The 18,533-nt window shown below is 38.6% G+C and overlaps 1 protein-coding gene across 1 annotated transcript in view; it reads left to right on the top strand.

Annotated features, from left to right (window-relative positions):
• The window catches only part of LOC139935756 (teneurin-3-like), an 84,263-nt gene that overhangs the window by 25,390 nt on the left and 40,340 nt on the right, over nucleotides 1-18,533 (top strand). The window contains 1 exon segment of the mRNA XM_071930321.1: nucleotides 13,063-13,333. Within this exon segment, the coding sequence (XP_071786422.1) occupies nucleotides 13,117-13,333 (217 nt within the window). The 5' untranslated portion in view covers nucleotides 13,063-13,116.

Here is an 18,533-nt window from a genome sequence, read left to right on the forward strand (position 1 = left end):
TGTGTAGATAACTTGACTCGGGTCTCAGTAGAGACTTCTTTACCATCTTCTTTGACATCAGAATCACTCATCTCTCGGAGCTGTATTAGCCTTGCAACAGGGCGAGTGTGTAGGTCTTAATGTTTGGTATGAGCTTGGGGTGAAGGCATGGTTTGAGAAGCTCTGTTTCTACCATTCAAACATACAAAGTTTGATGTTTGATGTAGTCTTCAAAGTAAACAAAAAAAACATCCTTTGGCTTTTCTGCGATTCGCCCTAAATAATTGTGCACCTGCTTGATCGGTCAGGTCTTTTAAAAGTAGCCCGATATACGCCAACCTTATTTATGGGAAGAACCCTCTTGTGTTTATAACGGGTACGCAGTGTACATAATATGCACATGCATTCGTAAGATTCTCAGCACAAATCAAGGCAGACGGTGCAGTGCGTGTTTTTAATGCACCCCTGAGATGTTCGCTTGTGGTTGCCAATTATCTCGGCAGTTGAATGTTTTATGACACCCATGACCTGTTTTTTGATGGAATCAACTTATTCTAATCATGGAAGTTGTTGTGAATACTTGTGTTTAACGAATAGATTTGCGATGAGAATGAAATGGTTTGGGCGTTTCAGGGACGGGGACCCTATCTCAAACAGCTGCTGAAGCACAAAAAGTAGGTATGGCTAAGAGTAGTTTGCTTACTACAAAGGTAACCAGCCAAAACACCATGTCACTATCTGTGACTGGTTTTTCTGCTTTTATTTGCTTAGCAGAAAGTTGTTCAGCAAAATGTGTTGCTTTAGCACCAATATGAATACTGGGCTCATTATTGCTAAGCAGGGATTTTTCTGCTTAAGCAGCTCTATGAAGTTGGGCCCTGGTTTGGATACAGAGTCCATACTGATCTGGATTTCATTCAACAAATTCTCAGACTATTAAAAAATACTGACAAAGCCAGTTCTTTAAAAATGGTATAGTTTTCCAAAGTCAAATGTGAAATTATCAAGTTTCATGTTAGCGTAGACAGTTTTATGCATTTTTGGCTCAATACACTTTAACCCAAACAATGTTTTTGTACATGTAAAAATGTATGTTTGTAGGATGTGCCTGACCGTGTACCATAAAGTACTAAAAAAAATTGCAGGCTGTCAATTTTGCGAAGATGTGATGGGAGGGATTTGGGGTTAAAAACTTGAACTTCTCTTATGATTTTGAGAAACCCAGAGGGCAGCATGAGTGGTGTTAGAACCCGCCCAAGACTTCCTGTATGTAAGAAGCACCTATGAAGTGTGGACGGCTGACCACTCAACCATGGTGTGTTCTCACCCTCTAGCGATACCCTAAGTTTACGATTGGATACACTCTAATAATGTGTGATTAAAAACGGCGTATGACCTCTGGGTGTAATTATTGCTGGGGCAGGGAGAAGGCAGTTAGCAAGACCCTGAAACATTGACTGATTGAAACAACCTGCTATCAGAGCTTTACAGGAACAATGAGTAATTATGTAGCTTGGGGGAAGGCAAGGTATCTCCCTCTTCCTCTGCAGCACACCCCTCTTCCTATACCCCCCTCCCCCCTCACAAGTCACCTCCACATACATGTATTATCAAGGCTCGGAAGCTAATATAACTGCAGGAAAAAATGGCAGATCTTTGAGTTTTTGATGACTGCTGGTTTTTCTTTTGGAAAACATTTACATCAAGGCATGTGTGATCGCAAATATTTAAAATTAAAATGAGCAGAGGGAAATGAGGATACTCAGGGGGATTTCCCCCACTAATTGACACCCAGTTGGGCGTGAACTGGGTGCAGTCTCCAGCCTTGCTATTATGGTCTTGCCTCAAGGAACACAAGCTAATTCTGGATACCTGAATTGGTGACGAGAATGGGAGAGGGGGCACACCCAGTTCAACAACACCTTCCACCTATGTATGTGTCTCTGACCTGATACTTCATGGAGAGCAACGGAGGCAATTGCCTCAATACTCCTTGAAATGTTCCAGCATGGATGGCTCCGGCAGTGGATTGCTGAAAAGGCATATTCTTCAACATTGCTACCAGCCACAGCCATAGCTTTTACCAAAGTTGATGATTTGGCACGACCGAAGTTGTCAGTGTTTTTACTCGCGCTTAATTTACTGCGCCCTTGATGTGATTGCGTGAGTGGTGGAAAGTTTGTCTGAGATCCGGGTAGCTTGAGCAACAGTGACATCATTAATGCAAAGTTGCATTGACATCATCTAACTTAAGTCTTGGGGTCAAAACTATAGTGAATGAAAAATTCATCCACATATATGTATAAACATCTTGCGCACATGATTGGCCAATGAGCTACCTTCTTTTGATCTCTACCCGATCGCGGCTTCTTTCTATAATGATGCCAAACCAGCCATGTGCATAAGGTCTATTGTATGATTTCTTCTCTTCTTTATCAAGATACGGTCCAGGACGCTTGAATCTATGTCTTTATTCCTAAGGGGAAATACTTGATGAAATTTTAATTGACATCACATGTTGAGTTTAATAATAATGCGGAAGTGTTCAAGAACTGTATTGATAGACAAGTTCATTTCATCCTTCAGGAAATAATTAATGCTATTTCGCTCCATTATAATCAAGAGATTTCCCTCAAACACAAGACTGGATGAGTGATTTATATTCAATTAATTGAGATGAATTTGTGGCAAGAAAAGCCTGAATTAACTGCAGTTAAAAAGCCTCACACGATTAATTTATTATACTCTTTGCTCTGAACAAAGTCGGTCAGTGACACTTTTTTCCATGTGTCCTTAATTGATAGTGAAGTTAAAACCCAAAGTTAAATCCAACTCCAATTTTTGTGCTTGCATTGTTACCAACTTTATGTTGAGGGCAAGTTAATAAAGAACAGGTTTCATTGGGCCGCATCTGTACCATGTTTTATTGTCTTTGTTTTAATCAAACCAAAGACTAAAATCATATAAATTTGTGGGCCGCCTGCCCCCTTGTACGGAATGCCACTGTAGGCCTTTTTTAAATTTTATTTTTTATACAAAGCATCATCTTGAAATGGTTTAAAAGCTACTTTTGTCGACTCCTCCTTGGTTTGATAGCTTCCCTTTTAAATATGTGCAGCAAGAGATAAATGATTCATCCTTTGGGCTTGAGTGAGCCCTCTGTTGAAGTTAATTAAAAGTTTCAAACAAGTTTAAAGACAACTTGTAGTAAGTGCATTATCCACATGATTCACCGGGCATGATCCACATTTATACAGGACAGACTCACTTTTTTTTGGTTTAAATACCCTTCCTTTTTTTCAAGCATGCTACAGGCTAGTAGCGGCTAATGTCAAATCATGCATAAAGAGTCCCTAGTCTCCATTGCAGATGTTGGTAGTCGCTCTGCGTGGACAATTTTCAGAATGTACCAGACATTTTTGCAAGGCTGTCCTCATGACGTCATGGTCTCCTAATTAAACTCCCCTGGTGTTGCCCTCCTTGAAATCCCTCAAGCCTTCAGTCTGGAAAGAGAGAAACTCTTGTTCATTACCAGAAGATGTGGAAAGAAAAAAAGAAAGAAAAAAAACCTGATGAACCGAAACAGAATTGTGATTTTCGTTGATGGGATTTTGATGGCGTAGTCTAACCTTAAACTGATCAATCATAAAATCCATAAGTCGGTTTGTGTCTTGATTGAAGATACCATCTGTAAAAGTTGTATTTAGTATTTTGAATGATTGGAGTATGGAAGAGGTTAGAGGATCTATAAACTCATCTTCTACTAGATAGATAGAGAACAATTTGCTGCATCTTGTGAACAGTGAGACCAGGTTTGACATTTCATTTATAATGATCACAATTTCAACAAGTAAGTAACTTTGTCTCTTCAAACTGTTCCCTAGTGGCTAGTGGCACACATGTGAACGATTATCTAACAGTTTGGGGTGACGAATTTTAGATGGATGGACTAGAATGGGATTTGAACCTGCACTTCTGGAAAAGTGTTGTAGGTGCTCTGTACTTTAGGTTAGAATTAGAAATTTTGACTTGGGCTGCACACCTTTAGGAAGTGTATTTGTGTATGGAGTTGTTTTCTTCTTCAACGAAAATCCATGACCAAACTGAAGCGGTCAAAGAAACAGTGTGATAATTTGTGTGTTATGACAAATGTCAAAAATTAACTGTTTGCCCAGCACCTCGTTTTTGGTTTTGTTAGGTGGTTGAAGTTATTGAGGTCTCCGGTATAACAGCAATTTTACAATCCAATGGCAGGAAATCTGTGCACATGGCCACAAATTACTCTTTTCAATTATGTTCGTTTTGGAACAATAAATGTCACACAGGCCTGCGCTTGGATTCAATGATCGTCATCCTTACCAGAGTAATCAATTTGAAATATTACTGTGTGCGTTCTGATTTTCAGGCTCAATATCCAGGCATTCTCATCATTGCAGGTCATTGTCTTTATGTTCATTGGTCTAGTCATGGATGGTTTTGTCAGAGGATTGTACATTATTAATATCAATTCAAACATTTATCAATATAGGATTTGAGGCATTGTATGGTGAGGTATCAATATTTAATTTGTTTGCGGAACATCATGTGTGTATCTACTTGCCAGATAGAGTTTGTTCTTAGAGAAATGTCTTGCTCCTGACGCTGACTAGAGCAAGCTAGTCAAAACATTGAGACAATTCAAGAACTGACTTTGCTGTAGTACATTTAATTACGATCCTACAAGCTAAAGTAGTAGTCCAAGCCTATTTCTATACCATCCACCCTGGCAAGTAGATACACAGATGGTGTTACCGCAAACCAAATAAATAACATTTACCAACTTCTCAACAATTGCAGTATCAGGCCTGCCACATATTTTCATTCTTTTTTAATAGATTTAGTTTGAAGGAAACATTCTGTGAATGATTTGTGGAATGGTTGCTTACACCGTCAGAATGCTTGTAGCACATCTATTGGTTCTGTGCGTAGCCTAGATAATTGTATTTATATAAAAAAAATTAATAATTTATATTTTTAATTTATATTTATGTAACATGCACACTGGTTGCACAGATAAGTGGAAATGAAACGGGCACAAATTCCCTAAGATGCACTATCATTTAAATATCATATTTGTTAGAAACCCCCTGTCACGTTTATGGGTTGGCCTTCAGGTGTAATCTTTAATTTGAACGCATTGACACCTTCCATCATTAAGTGTCAAGTTCACTTCTAAACCAACTCCCTCACTGGTCCTGTCACCCTTGATGAATTACTCCTACCGGACCTCAAGGCCCCCCTTCCTTGAACTCCCAGCCATGCCTGCCACTGTGCAATCCCTGCCAAACCGCCCGCCAGTAGGATGAGAGACAGAGAGAGTCAGTCTTTGAGCATATGGGAGCCATCACCAGCATGCAGAAAATGTCCCAAAAATAATAAATTGACTTGTGGTGTGTGTTTAGACTTGGTAAAACATTCTTGGGTGCTGAGAGCTCACCTACTGAGCTGGGGAAAATATGTACAGTGGAAGGTTTCATGAGGTAATGGAGCACTTGAACAAAGTGGCTTATGTTCATGGTATTTTTTTTTATAAGTTCTGGTTTTGGTGACTGGTCTCTAACTGCATAATAATCTTCTCTAAGTGGATGTAAACACGCAGGGCGCTTGTGGGTAGATCCACAGACTCTGTTTTATATTGAGCATCCCCTCAAGCCTAGAATATCATCTTTGAAAGGGCAAGGCCATTTTATCATTTTCCATTGGAAAATCTTTAAGTCAATGGGAAACTTTTGAAGGGGCACCAAGGCCAAGACCAGGGGCAATGGAGGCTGTGGTCTGCGGTTATTCCAAGTCTGCCCCCTAGTGATCTGTTTTAGTTGCTTTTATGATCAAGTTTTTAGGAAACTTTTCAATCTCTTCTGATAATGAAGGGGTTAGATTCATCTTCCATAGCAACTAAATAATGTGTACATGTACTACATTAGTGACCCCTCCTTTTCACTCTGTCACCTGCACCCATACTGAAGTCCTGTAATATAAATCAGCCCTTTTCCAAGAACTGCCAACTCTATTACGGTCATAATTTACAAATTTGTGGTAAGTTAAGAACGACCTTACTTTTAAACCTGTTACTACTGTGACTGAACAAAGCTTTCATCAGGGGAAAAATCGCCTCTCTTGTGGGAAGAAAAACAAAATAACTGAAAAGTCTTCCAGATCATTGTTTGTGTCAGCATGCTGTGTGGGTAGTATTAGGTCACAGTGTCAAGGTATTAGGGCACGTACACTGCCGTAGTTTCCATGTTTTACTTTCGGAGTTATCTCGCTCAGCTTTCCTGGGACCCGTTCTTAGAGACAAGATACTGTCCTGGATTGTGTTATCCGGGGCAGATTTATAACTAATCATTCCCAACAGAGGGATGATTTGTGACAGTGTGTCATTGGAAACATCTGGCTCTTTGATTTTGCCAATGTGTTCTTTTCTTGTTTGTTTTGATCTGTAAGTTTTTATTAACTGGCATTTATTCAATCGCTGGAAAGGAGTACAAAAAATTGTACTTCCAAGGCCCAATATAAATGTGCTGCAAATGTCTATAATACACTCAGTATTTGGCTATTTCGACATTTCTGTAAACACATTTATTTTTTCCAGATGTGCTGCAAATGTTTTTTGATGCACACTGTTAGCTATTTCTACATTTCCTTGAGTGCTGTTACTTTCCCACCCAACTTTTTATCTCCAGACTATAAAAGCCTGGTCATACTGAATGCAAATGCCAATCAATGTGAATTTTGAAACAACTCTACATACGCATAGTTGAGAGTTTCGCAAGAGTTATTATACTATTATTATATTATTACATATTTCTGGTAACGAAACCAAGGATATCTCATAAGTGAACTTAATCACTGTAGCTCCCAAGCCTGAGGAAACACATAGGTTGCCCAGAGCAAGTTCAGAAGTGTTGTTCATTTAGGCTAGAGCCATTTTTACTACGACAATGTGCGCCAGGCTTAGTGTTAAGGGCGAGCCCTGATATCTCACTCTCAGTCTTGGTCTGTCCATGTCTGTCCTGGTCGCCCACACTTAACATACCATCATTATTAGATTAAGATATCAGTACCATAAATACTGACACCTCCTCAGAATGAAACTCAAGTGGAACTGATAATTGCTGTTCATGATTTCTCGAGTCTTTTTGAACTGTTTTGAACCGTCACCTTTACTGACCACCCAATAATAAATCTGTCAATGCCCGCAAAATTGAAACAATGTTTTTGCTTGATTCATGGAATCAAACTTAAACGTCAGGAAAAAAGTCACTTGTTAGAAACTTCACTAATTGGTCGTAAATAATAAAAAAATGAAGCGCAAACTATACGACTCTGAAACCAAGTTTAAATTGTTACAAAATGGAGCTCTTTGTTTCGCACATGATGAATCAACTGAGAGATATTCAACACAGTGAGTTTTGTTGCAATTAAATGGAAGAAAACGTTAAATCAACATATTTTAATATCAATAACGAAGCCATAAATTACTCCCAGTAAAATTTAGTGTAGTGACATCACAATGCCTTAAACAAACTGGTCCAAAGTTGTTGTCTGATTTATGAGTTGTGATAATCTAAACATTTTAGAGAGAGAGCAGTTATTAAACCATTTTCAAAACCTACTCCTCCCCGACCCCCTCTGTTTATATGAGTTTTACTTTTGTTCACCATAGGGAACATTTTACACAAATTTTGGGTGAAATTGAATTCACTAAGACATCAACTTAAAAACTGTTGACTTTTAAAAGGAAGTCCATTGTTCAGCTGCAAGCTTTTCTGGAAAGGGCAAACATAGTACATGTAGATGAGGTTTGAGGACTTTTAGATATTATATACAAACTTCAAGTAAAAGTTGGAAAATTAATCTTCTAAAAAATACCAAATATAGTTACACGACCCTGCCCTTTCTGTGTATGTTACCAAGAAAAAAAGTAGGTAGTAAGGAGTGGGCGCATTACAATGTTCAATCATGTTATCCATAAACCCCTTCATGCCCAAGGCCTATACTGTCTCTCTTCGTAGCTGATAAATTTGTCTAACACTGACCTTTGCCTAGCGCTATGAATCAATCTGCATGTTTGATGTGATGTACTACATGAACTTTAGATGCACACATTTAACTCTTCACACCCCATTAAAAGTACCCCATGTGGGGGTTAACTCCCAAATTCACATTTTGACCTTTGCTTTAGCTGACAAAGAAAGGAGTGATTAATTTTCAAGGTGGAAATGTTAAGAACAAAGGTGTTTCCATAGAGCTAGGTTTTTCATATCCCTGTTGAAAGTTTAGTGGTACTACTCCTACATTTACAAATGTATGAGTTATTGTTGGACCAACGCAAATTTCCACCTCTTTTCACCTGAGCTATTGTTTTCTGAAACAAGAAAGCTCACACTGCAGGCACTTGATTTCACAGGATTTTGTTTTTCTCAAAACCTTCTTGGGCCTTCAGATTTTCTTGAGTGGTGTTGTCTCAAAACAAGGGTGCATTATATACAAACAGAAAGTATGGAGCCAGTTCCCAAAGTGATAAAAATTGCAGCATATGCTTCCTTTTACATAATTTTCCTGACAAACTAAATCACTCAAAACACAAGAAGCCAACCACTGACAATTTCTGAAATGCTAAGTAAGAGCATATTCATAGTAATATCTGACCTTCGTAAAATCCAGCATGGCACACTGATACCAATTAGAGGCGCTTCTCCTAAATCCCTAGATTTAGCTGATCTATAGTAATCTCTGATCATAAACAATTTTTCCATTACTGTGAAACAAAAGCCATACCTGGAGTTTGTTAAAGAAAACTTAAAACAGTCAGAAAACACAACAAGCCGCAGCTTAAAGGTCATATTGGTGACGAGGGAGTTTCTGAAATGGTTCCCTTTGTCTCAACCACACTCTGCATTTCCAAGACTGCATAGTTTTCCTTAACCAGATGTCTTGATCTAGACTGGCACTTGTACCTTAAGATTTGAGGATCGTATTCCCAATCCTCCAAAACCCAGTTCAGATAACCCTGGATTGATATTGTGAACCCTGTTCTCAAGAGTCGTACTGTGAGGGCGCCGCTTCTTAAAGCATTGTTTACATGTCTGATCAAACAAAGTATGCTATTCCACAGTGAGTTGTATTCATTAGAGAACACTTAAAGGTAGGGTCATAGATTTTTAATACTCCAAAAATGAATTACCTCAACAACTTATAATTATGAGAAGCACTGTTGCTGTTGGTAGAAGATAAATTTTGAGATTTGAGTAATATGGTTTGGACAATTAAAAAACAAATTATTTGAAATTGAGAGACAATTCAAGCATGAATCTGAGGGTTGTTTAGTCCGTTTGCGAATGATGCGACCAGAGAGGCAGTTGGTACCCGACTATCACCTCGCTAAACGTGGAGGGATTCAAAATTCTTTTTTAAATACTGTGACAGTGTTTTGTTGTTTTCTCAGCAATAGACACTGTATTTGTTTGAACATTTGCCCCAAATCACAATAAATGAGGTCAATAAACAATGGTACCACCCCTAATTCTCTATTGTTTCCAATGTGCAGGTTATTGAAAAGATAAAAACAAAATGTGGACTCTGGTTTTTCTCAAGTCTAGAGCTTTTTTGAAACAAGTCAACATTGTGGAATGTTTGGCTCCAGGAATGTTAAAAAAGAAAAACCCAAACAAATATCTTTGAACTGATTAATTCATCCACTCCATCTTTTTAGAGGGAAGGCATTGTCAAGTTCCAAATCTCTAAATCCCTTGTGATGTATTACAGACTGATAGGTCGACCAGTAGTCAGAAGTGATCATGTTTCGACCATCATTGTTCCTCTTTTTCTGTTTGGTATTATGAAAGTGAAAACCTCCTAATCCCAGCCATGAGAAACCATGCTTCTAATCCAGGTGCCAACCTCAGCCCCCCCCCCCCAAATCACTGAAATAAAACAGACTCGTTCCCCTGAATCTTCAAAAAACTTTGTTTTTCCTTTTAAAGATAACCAACATGGGTGGAACTTTTCTTGCTGAATGGTATACCTGTACATGTATGTGCACAAAACATGCCTGTTTGCAGTGACATGAGTCGAAAACCCATCTGAAAGTGAATTTCTTGTTTCATCAATTTGGCTTGAGGTCTTTTAAAAACAAATGTATTTAATATTCGTGATACCTCCACAACTTGGGATTAAAAATATTCTTTTTCTTTCTGGTGAGAGATATTGTTCTTGTTAATTCATCACTTTTGCTTAAATGTACATATCATTTCATTCAATGTCACTCGAGAATGACATAAACATATTAAAGTTCTCAAATTTCTATTCAAATATATTCCACTGTTGCCTTCAGGTCTGGGATTCCCCCAACCGTTAAGCAAAAAAGAAAAAATGTAGTAGCGTATTTGAGTTTTATTATTGGAAACAGCTTGTTAATGAAGATGGCAGATACTGTAATAACGGAGTGATGGGATCATGTTGATAATCCTGGCCCATCTGGGCTTCCATCTGGGCTGGACCCCCACACAGCACTCGCTCAAAGCTCGCTCACGTTATATTTCAATTAATTCTCAGGGATACCTTATAATGTTGCCAACTGGCATTGCAGCGATGTTCATTCAAACGTCTGTTTGATTGTAGGGAATTAAACATTGGTTTTGCCTCTTGGTAGACTGCTGGGGTGTTCATACTCTGCAAAGATGAGTTTGTCATTAGTCTGGGAATTTCTTTCTTACAGGGCAAGGCCATTTTCTTGAGAAGAAATTGCTCTTTTTATAGAAACTAAAGATAAACACACTCTGGTCCAGTGGTTAGACAGCAGGACTTGCAATCACAAGGTTGTGGGTTTGAATCCTACCAAGCTAACCGCTGATTTCATGTGTGCAATTGATGATCACAGACCTTAAACCATTTTAAAACCTTTCTGGGAGTTTGCCGAGTTCCCTTCACGGGAAGAAATCCAAACAAACCTTGTTAATGAACAAGATCCATAGTATGGCCGGAAGTGCCGTTGCCTTGGATCGGTCGAGTTGGTCTTTTAAAACCGTTTGTTATAAAATCGTTATGGTTAGAAAGATGTTGTAAAAGTAGAATACAACGATCTACACAAATATGCATCGAAATTGCGTGGTTTTCGTTTTACCTCGTCGACAAACACGGTCGGCCATTTATGGGAGTCAAAACTTTGACTCCCATAAATGGCCGACCGTGTTTGTTCGCGACGTAAAATGAAAACCGTGCAATTTTGAGTGATACTTGTGTGGATCATTATATTCTACTTTAAAAAAATCTTTCTAACCATATGCATTTCATAACAAACGGTTTCAAACGCTTTTAATAGACCAACTCGACCGATCCAAGGCAACGTGTTCCTTTAACTTTTCCCGGATAACTTGCGGAAAAGTTTCCCCGCAGCTAATTTGTAATCCCTCAACAAAATATTGTTCTTTCTGTATAAACTCCAGGAAAGAAAAAATTTCCAGGAAAGTTCTTTGGGTCATTTGTTTAATGTTGGTTAAACCCCATGCACAGATTTTGAGGGGGCTTCGAGATCAATGCCAAGGCTCCTATTTGTGTTCACAAAAATCCAAACCTGCTGGTATAAACATTAATAAATTACTCAAACTGGTTGCAACCAGAACATTTTTTTTAAAGAACTGACAGTAAGTGATTTGTAGTTATTCATGATCTAGAAATGTCATCAACAATTCACTTTAGTTTTTTTGTATTTGGTGTTGCCCTAGAAATGTTTGGGATATTAGGTCTATTTGTGGGGTAAAGGAAACCATTTTTGCATTTTATGCAACCTAAGTGCAGTTTTGTCCTTATTCTCATAGAGAATCGAATGATTTGCTTTCTAATAATTTATTAATGGTCTAAATGTTTATTTTCTTTTTAAAAGTTTTGTAAAGTAACCATCGAGCTAGTAAACTGTGCGTTTTACTTGCTCCAGGCAATTTTATTAGCCGAGATTTAAACATGTATTGTCATAAACATATCTTTTTGATTTACTAAATGGTGGCAATCACTACCAGTCAATAGAGTTAACTTCAAATACCCCCAAAACACATTTCAAAATTGTAAAATATTCAGGAAGAAATGTGGACTTTTGAACAAGTAGGTTGTACAGTTTTTATTAGCCTACGGGGTGAGTTGAAAACTAGTGTGTAGCAGTTTTTACCAGACAATTTACACCTGTCTAGTCTTGAGGATGAACCATTTTATTTACTTATTTTATTTATTTATTTAATTGGGAGGAGGGGTTGAGGTTGGGAAAGGGCTTTGGATATATGCAATCCAAGTGATTGAAATTGAAGTCTTAAGCGCTGACTTTGTTAGAGTAGATTAACATTTGATGTGTGTTTCCTGATTGCAATTCGTGCATGGTGGACCGTTTGATTAGTGTGGATAGGTGACGCCATCATCAATTACAACTATTAGGTGTCTTAGAAGTCTCTCATCTTATCCTTCCAGGCAACTGATATGCAGGTTGGGAAGGGAAATTACCTGGTTTCAAGACGCTAGACTTTAACTTGAATGATGGAAATGAGTTGCCTATTAATTAGCATGGGGTTACCTGGAAGCCATGGCCTCGGTTGCTCTGGTCTTGGCCTTGGCGCACCTACTCAAAATTCACATAGACTTGAAGATTTTCAAATGGGAGTGCCCTTCGCAAAATGAAATTGTCCTTGCCCTCTCAAAGATGAAATTCCAATCCTGTATTCAGGAAGAACTTAGCTTGACTGAAAAAAGGGAAACCAGTACATGTCTGTTTTTCCAAAGTTTCATTTGTTGTTTTTGTCGGTAAAATTAAGCATATTTAGTTGTACTTGGGTTAATCAAACTAAACAAAGCAAGAATTGGGAATCCATGAACAATGTCTTGAACATGACCATATTTTTTATTTAATTATTTCTCAAGACCTAGATAGTAATCTAAGATTGTCAGAAGTTTTCCCCTTGATCGTCAACCAAACTATATAATGGCTTTAATTGTGAAGTTGAATTGTGAACAAATTAATTTTGACTGAACAAAAAACTTAAATTTCTTTTCTCTCAACAGAACCCTTAGTTTAACTGCACCATTTCCAAACTGTCTTCTCGCCCCGAATTTTGTATGGCAACAACCGCCGACAACACCAGCACCCCTGCCGACTATCCGACAGCAGCATGCTGCCCTCGTGAACAGCGACCAACCACAACATGCAGCACGTCCTCCACTGAGGAAGACTCGCGTGACAGGGGCTACGGATCGAACGAGGCGTTGAGAATTTACGAGCGTGAGATCAAGAGAGGACTGGAGAGGATGAACAGTGGTACCTTGGATGAGGCAGGTTGGTATAGGGAGAATGGTCGGGTAGAGTCTGGGTACTGTTCACATCCCCACTTTTTTGTTTCTTTGTATGTTTATTTGTTTGGCTGTTTTTGTTAAAGCTATCAGATACCTGGAAAATTAATCAAAACAACTTTAATTTTGTGGACCAAATTTGTTGTGCTACTTAGTGCAGGCATGATATTCTGCCTTCTTTAGTCTGATTTCTGATTGGATTGCCCTTGGAAAATTCAGAAAAATTACAATTAAACGGCATATAAAGTCTTTTTAAAGCCAATACCATTTGTAAAAAAAGCTTGAGACAACCGGAATAACTCAACGTTAAGATGACCTACCTACATCAGTGGACTTTACTGGACAATTCTCAGTTTTCTATGGTTTACATTTTTTGGTATTGTCAATTGTTTTGGCTTGTTTGTTTGTATTGTTGCTGTCCTTATCAAACTTTTGCCAAGTTGTTTGTCTGGCAATGAAGGCGGGTTACCTTCGGTGAACATGTTGAAACCCTTTGGTGTTCCAACCTTGCCAGAAAGTTGCAACCCGTGAAGAAGGCCTTTTGATCATCATCATGTGTTCGATCATTGTCACATGTCTTTGGAATTTACCCCCACTCCCTTTTTGTTGTTGGTTGTTTTGTATTTTGTCTTTTTTTTTCTGAAGAAGTAAAGTCTAATCAGTCTTCTTGGATTGGAGATTTCACTTTATCTAACTCTATAATCCCCCTGTTTATAAGGCCTGAGGTCCTGCTGGGTTTTCCTTGGATTGTTGTGTCAGAACATGGTCACAGTGTGGGGCTGTGGTTATGGGAATATTTTGTAATGGGCTGAAGAAATAAAAAGAAGGTGCTGCAGTTTGGAGAAATGAAAGAAGAACGGGTATTTGTAATAGGAAGACAATGGTCACTGTGATCAAGAAGCTAATTACTGTTTCATGTTTGGTGTCTAGTAGGTGACATTTTCATTGTTATGCATGGGCCGGGTATAGACCTCATGTACATGATGTCATTTCAGTAGGGCACCCTCGCCCTTACGCAAAAAGGAGGTTGTTCATTGGCTAATCCTGTGCACAACTTTATTCAGTTGAAACTTTCACATGCGACTTTTATTGTTTCTATCAATATAAGTTTTGCCTATAAAATAAGCATAATGTTGACAAAAACCAATCTGTGACTGACCCTATCTTTAAAGGCAGTGGACACTGTTGGTAATATACTCAAAATAATTATTAGCAATAAAACCTTAACTGGTAACAAGTAATGGGGAGCTGTTGATAGTACAAAACATTGTGAGAAACGGCTCCCTCTGAAGTAACATAGTTTTTGAGAAAGAAGTAATTTTCCACGAATTTGATTTCAAGACTTCAGATTTAGAATTTGAGGTTTCGAAATCAAGCATCTGAAAGCACACAACTTCGTGTGACAAGGGTGTTTTTTCTTTCATTATTATCTCCCAACTTCGACAACCGGTAGAGCTCAAATTTTCACAGGTTTGTTATTTTATGCATATGTTGAGATACACCAAGTGAGAAGACTGGTCTTAGACAATTACCAATAGTGTCCAATGTCTTTAATAAGTTCCTTTTAACTGTAGAAGCAGAAGTAAAAGCTGCTACAACAAAACACACTTGTGAACATTTGAACTGTATCAAACAGTAGCAATCAACAAAGTGTTTTCAGAAATAAAATCTGTTCACAGTTTGTATCCGGCCTACAGAGTCTTTGACACACACAACCCATCAACCCTGCGTGCCTGCCAGTTACATTGACAGTCACTTGTGGCTTTCTATCACGGAATGCATTATGATATGAAACGATTATCGCCAAATTTGGTTGAAAAGAAATGAATCATAAATAAGTCTTCTGGTTTCGGGGGAGGGGAGGGAAGGCTGGGTGGGCTGCCTCATTGATTCTAATGGAATACACATTTATTGTCTACGATGAACGTCTCAAGTTTAGCAGAGCGTTTACCATTACAGTAAGAATCTACTGAAGATGTGTGTTAGGAGTGAGTCACCAAGCAATTGGGATAATGCGGTCGGCCTCTTTCTTAATAGTAGGAAGGTTGCATTACTTGAGATGATACTCAGTATATTAATTTGTCATAACTTTGAATTGTCACCGAAGCATCTCCAGAGAGACCATAGTTGCTAAATGATTATTGTTTTGAACAGTTCACTGGACTGTGAACAACTTAAAAGATTCAGAAGTTTGTTAAGGCAATTCCTTCTTAACTTACAAATTGCTCTGGAGATTTGGGGAAACTGATTTTGGTAGGAAGGGGGGGGAGCCAGATTAGTAGGACTGTGAATATGGACAGACAATACAATCAGAACCGGATCTAGAAGAATTACAAATTTACTTTTCATAACTTTTAATTTACACAAGAGATCTGGGAAAGCTCAGTCAGAATCCGAGTTAGATTTTATAACTCACCTAGTGATTGTCACTTGTTTGGGATATGGAATAGTCAAGGCTCCTCTTGAAGTGTGTAGTTTGGCTGTAGAAAAGCTTTCTATTGGTCACTTTACCATAATTCATGCTCTTCGCCTAAAAGTGTGAGTGTACGATAACTATCAGGAATGGGGATGAGTGCATTGTGTATTTACTAACAACTTGCCTCATCACAAATATGGGCTGAAACATTTCTTAAAGAGTTCTTTAAAATTATTTATGATTGGATAAAAATAAAACCTGAAATGATTGCAATTTTTTAACTTCACTCTCCAGAAAACCCACAATCCATTTTAGATATGAAACATTGCGTGACATTGTTAATGCAAGATGCATTATTCATTCATGGTAAACTCGTCAGGAAATAATATCATATTAAAAACAAGTCCAGGTCGTGGTTACATGTACTTACACTACAGTGCATTGGCCTTAGAAACCAAGGATGCACTGTGAATCAGAGATAATTGTGGGTAGCTCTGATTACATAGGACAGAGACAGTCCATTCATAAACTCCAACCCACTCGTCTTGGTAGTAGTCTACCTCACAATGTATGCATCATCAAGTCATCTTCCTTCTAGGAACCCCCCCCCCCGACTTACCCCCCTCCCCCCCCACCACCCCCCATTCAATCAAATCAATGCACCTCCGCGGATCTGTCAGTGAAACTGCATCACTATCTCTATTGTGTACTTGTTCTGTTCTTTTAACCTTCAGCATCACAGACTGTATACCCCTTGCCTACCCCCCCCCATACTGACCCCCACCCCCAAGTCTACCAAATGAACCCATTCTCACTGTCTGTCAGCAGACCTGTATCCCTTACTCTATTGTGTTCTAGTTTTTTTCTTTAAACCCAATTCTCTGTTCAGTATCACAGACCGAATGCCCCCCCCCCCCGCCATATCCTCTACCCCCCCCCCCCCCCCATCAAACCACCACCACTAGTCTGTCATCGGGCTTGAATCATACCACATCTCTTTAACTCTACCTATTGTGCATCACTCCATTCTTTCCTTGGGACCACAGAATAAAGGCCTATAGGCTACTCATCTCTGTGGCTCCCCTACCCCCCCCCCCTCTTACCCCTACTCCCCCCCCCCCTTACTACTACCAACCAATCCCCACCAATCCATCAACAGGCTTGAGTCATATTGCATCATCTGACTCTCTTTCTCTGGCTCGCTCTCTGATCTATTGTGTATAATGTTTGTGGAAGGAGATGATCAGAAGGTCCGTAATCAGACCGTATAGGATTTGATCATGAGATAATTCCATTGCTATAGCATGTGGCTGCCACTATAAATCAAACGGCACCAGCCCGAGACTTGCCTGGGCCACACTGACAATGTAATGAGTGCAATTTGTTGGGGAGGAAAAACGAACTGTAAATCATAGGTTGTGTAGTCAGAAAGCCTACAATGCTGGGGAGTCTAGCCACGTTCAATGTCGTTCAATGTCGCTCCAAACCCCCTTCTCGTTCAGGATTGTTATTGAATATTATATATTCACTCTTTTCTCCTCCAGTTAGTTTATTAAATCATTTTGTTGAGTTAAAGTAACATACAATTTATTACTTGTGGTTTTTTACCCACTGATAGTGATATAATTTAAGGACTGTATAGGCCTACTTCTCAAAAATCATTAAAAATCACAGGTGTATTCAGGGAACGATTTCCCTTCTATACCAGAGCAAAGTGCTCCACACAATGTCTCAATCGCTACTCAAAAATCCTCGTTTGCTACTCACGTATTAGCATTCATGTGCACAAAACTCTCCAGTCTACATATTTTACTCTGCAAAATTGCTGTACGAAATCAGTCCCTGATATTACTCTGGTTGGATTTTTGAACCCATAAGTTTAGCCATTCTAGACCACTTAGCTTTGCCCAGTAGCTAAGAGCAATTCAAATCTTATAATTTAGCAGCATCATATATTTCAATTCTTTCAATCAGGGAGGTTCAGGAGGGGAGGAACTGAGTAGAATAATATTTATTCTTATTTAAACAATGTTTTTGATGCATTGCATTTCCAGACATTTAGAAGTGATTAAGGGGGCTTTGTTGGTTTTTAATGGGTGTTCCTTTCTGCAACTCAAGTTATTGTAAAGTGAGGTAGGAAGGACTAATAGACAATTTAAAGGAACACGTTGCCTTGGATCGGACAAGTTGGTCTATAAAAAAGCGTTTGTAATCGTTTGTTATAAAATGCATATGGTTAGAAAGATAATTTAAAAGTAGAATACAATGATCTACACAAGTTTGCCTCGAAATTGCGTGGTTTTCTTTTTACTGTGCGAACTAACACGGTCGACCATTTATGGGAGTCAAAAATTTGACTCCCATAAATGGCCGACCGTGTTAGTCGACGAGGTAAAAGGAAAACCGTGTAATTTCAAGGCATGTTTGTGTGGGTCATTGTATTCTACTTTTACAGCATCTTTATACCCATATGCATATAACAAACGCTTTTCAAAGACCAACTCGACTGATCCAAGGCAACGTGTTCCTTTAATTTCAGCACAATGGACTGTTAGTATTTGTATAAACAGGATACTTAACAAAAATTTGCTTCACAGGATGTTAAGAAAAATAGTGCCAATTTAAAGCATAAGTGTGACATAAAGTCCATGCGCTAAACAATAATATTCAGTCTTTGATTTACCCATTTGAAATTCTACTTTTTTCAAAGAATTTTCTCCTTTTTTAAAAACATCAATCCTGCTATCCAAAACAAATATGGGAATTTTGG

This window comes from Asterias amurensis, chromosome 4, assembly GCF_032118995.1.
Source record: "Asterias amurensis chromosome 4, ASM3211899v1".
Lineage (NCBI taxonomy): Eukaryota > Metazoa > Echinodermata > Asteroidea > Forcipulatida > Asteriidae > Asterias > Asterias amurensis.